This window comes from Poecilia formosa, unplaced genomic scaffold (genome assembly GCF_000485575.1).
Source record: "Poecilia formosa unplaced genomic scaffold, Poecilia_formosa-5.1.2 Scaffold475, whole genome shotgun sequence".
Taxonomy (NCBI): Eukaryota; Metazoa; Chordata; class Actinopteri; order Cyprinodontiformes; family Poeciliidae; genus Poecilia; species Poecilia formosa.
Window position 1 is genome coordinate 23,054 of NW_006800414.1, and position 2,738 is coordinate 25,791.

At 39.3% G+C, this 2,738-nt stretch overlaps 1 protein-coding gene and 1 long non-coding RNA gene across 4 annotated transcripts in view; one reads left to right on the forward strand and one right to left on the reverse strand.

The window, feature by feature from the left end:
* The window catches only part of LOC103156342 (phospholipid phosphatase-related protein type 4-like), a 39,330-nt gene that overhangs the window by 19,314 nt on the left and 17,278 nt on the right, over nucleotides 1-2,738 (reverse strand). For all 3 annotated transcript variants that reach the window (XR_001659663.1, XM_016664277.1, XM_007578341.2), the window contains one exon: nucleotides 799-934. Coding sequence is in view for 2 of the 3 variants with exons in the window: in XM_016664277.1 (XP_016519763.1) it covers nucleotides 799-934 (136 nt within the window). In the remaining variant the exon portion in view is untranslated. The remainder of the gene's footprint in view (nucleotides 1-798; nucleotides 935-2,738) is intronic.
* LOC107833888 (uncharacterized) overlaps nucleotides 1-2,738 on the forward strand; it is a 24,501-nt gene that overhangs the window by 5,349 nt on the left and 16,414 nt on the right. The gene's annotated exons all lie outside the window — the stretch shown is intronic.

Consider the following 2,738-nt stretch of genomic DNA (forward strand, 5'->3'; position numbering starts at 1 on the left):
CGACAATAGATGAGAGCGGTCCATGAGGTGTCTATTCTTATATTATGTCTATGGTTTTCACTTTGAAATGTATCAACTCTGGGATCCAGTTTCAAAATGACTGTTGTTTCTGGCCTGCCAAAACACTGGATTCATGCAGACACAGAGTCTAAAAAACAAAAAAACCTAAAATCGTCTCAGTGTGTTCTGTCTCTGTTTGGTGTGTACCTTAAGGCCCCCACATACTCTCGTGTACTTCACTCCACAGTATGTCTGCTGGACACGTCTGTGCAAAGGTACATTTTTATATATGCATATGCTTAGTGTTTCAGTGGAAAACTGTGTCCACATCGAACTGTTTGATATGTGACATTGAGCTGATAAGGCTGAGAGTCAGCGCAATCAGTTGTTAGAAAGCGCATCAGACTGCTACTTTGTGCTGCACTGACAGGTGTGCAGTGGTTGCCCTGGTGAAGCAGAAATGGGACTAGGCGCCCAGCTGGCTCAGCAAACTTGCTAGCAATCTGCTGGGTTTGATTAGTCAAAAAACAAATATTTACCAATTTGAATAATAAACTGAACTTGACTTCATCATTTGGAAACTAGTATCAATTCGGAAAGATTGTGAGGAATTAAGGAACTTGTCACAAAAAATACAGGCAATCAGTATACTTGACAATAAAATTTGAACTGTCTGCAGAGTTTGTGCAGCTAACAGCATATGCACAGTATGCCTTAGTATGTGGGAGCCTTTAGTGTGAAAGTATAATGTGTGTTAAAGGTGTCATTTAACACATTTCAAAGGGCACAGAATTTTACCTTGGTGGCTGTTGCTGGTTGCTGATTGGCTGACATTGGGGAGGGAAGAGAGGGGTCGCTCTCTAAGAATGGGAGGATTCAGTTGACTTCTGGAGCGATCTTCACTTGGCTTGAAGTTGCTTACTGCGTATACACCCTGGACAAACACAATCCAAGCAGACAAACACCCAGGCTAGCAGCAGAAAATGGAGATGTGTAATGTTAGATGTCAAATGGATCTGCCATAAGAACAGCCTCAGTAGAATCAAATAAAACAATGTAATAACCAGAAGGGATGTCAAAACCATGAGGGATTATCAGTCAACAACACAATGTAAGTGACTGTCCAGTATCTCTATGTGTTTGTTCAGGGGGAGTGAATGCTGCAAGTCAATGACTCAATGCAATCTGCTGGGTTTCCTTAGGCAGAAAATTAATTTATACCAATTTGAATAATAAACTAAACTTGGCGTCATCATTTAGTAACTAGCATCAATTTGAAAAGCATGTAACTGACTGCAAATCTTATCTGACTGTATGATTGGACAGCTACCTTTTTTTATAATGTTCCTTAAGACAACATGTTGTGAATTGGTGCTATAAATAAACTGAATCAAACAGAATCAGTCTGCAAACCAAGCTGCTGAATTTTATACACCTGTACATGTAAGTTATTGGGGCACGTGAATTCAATGTTTTGGGGAGCTGACCCACTATTGATAGCATTATAGTGTACCTCAAATCTGTAGGAGAGCAGACAGTAGGACATGTCAGACTTCCACAAGTGTATTTCCTTTAACTATGAGTAAATTCAGATTTTGATTCTGATTAAAAGTTTCTCAACATGACCAGGCATATTTTTGCTAGCAGAGTTTCATCCTGCAGGACAAACCAGAACAACAGAAAACGTGGGTAGCTACAGAGGGAAGTGTTAGAATGTGTGGATGTGTCAATGCTTCAGCAGAAAGTCTGAAAGTGTATACTGGCAGTGTCTAAAGCAGAGAGTGGGCCGAGGGTTATGGTGTGTAGGAGGCATTATACTATACGAGTATCAACCAAGCAGTTCCTACATATCAGGAATTCCTCTCAGAAGCTTGGTTCTAAGAATCTTACATTTAAATAACATGTACCATATGTTATACAAGTTTGACTATTTATTAAGCAACTTTGATAGCTTACTGACTAACTAGATGCTAAACACCATTAAAATATACTATAAAAACCGATAAGACTGTTGGTGTAATATTTTGATGTTATAATGCTCACTCTGCTAAAGAAGGTAATAATGAATTCTTTCTTTTCTTTTTCCATCATTAGGATATATTCAAATAAATGACTCAGCAGGGTCACCAGCCACCTGTCTACTATTCACACAACCCACAACTGCAGAGACCCCTGCAGGTTGGTCCAGATGGCTGTGTTCAGAGTGATAAATGAAGTGAGAGAACAGGCTGAAGTGATGGGGATCATACTCGGATTTAGGATGAGATGAATAATCAAACCACTTAGTTGATTTGATACCAAAAAAAAATCATGCAGCAAAAACTCCCTGATTTGATGCTATGAATGCAAACTGCAGGTTGAGCAGCAGACATGCTTCTCATGTACAGTTATGCTTTTTTTCCTACATCATGACAGTTAAGCCAAAAACATTCTCCACAGAAACAGACTAATTTGTTTCCAGACACTACAAGAACAAAGTACAGTCCTAGGACCCCTCTTATTCAATATTTATATGCTCCCACTGGCTCAGATTATAACAGGAAATAAGATTAGCTACCATAACTATGCAGATGATACACAGCCCTACATTTTCTTTTATTATGTCCTTTATTTAACCAGGTAAACCCCGTTGAGATCTAGATCTCATTTTCAAGAGCGACCTGGACATCACGATGTCACCAGGTGACTCTGAACCCATCCAATCACTGAATAGATGCTTAGAACAGATAAATGTGTGG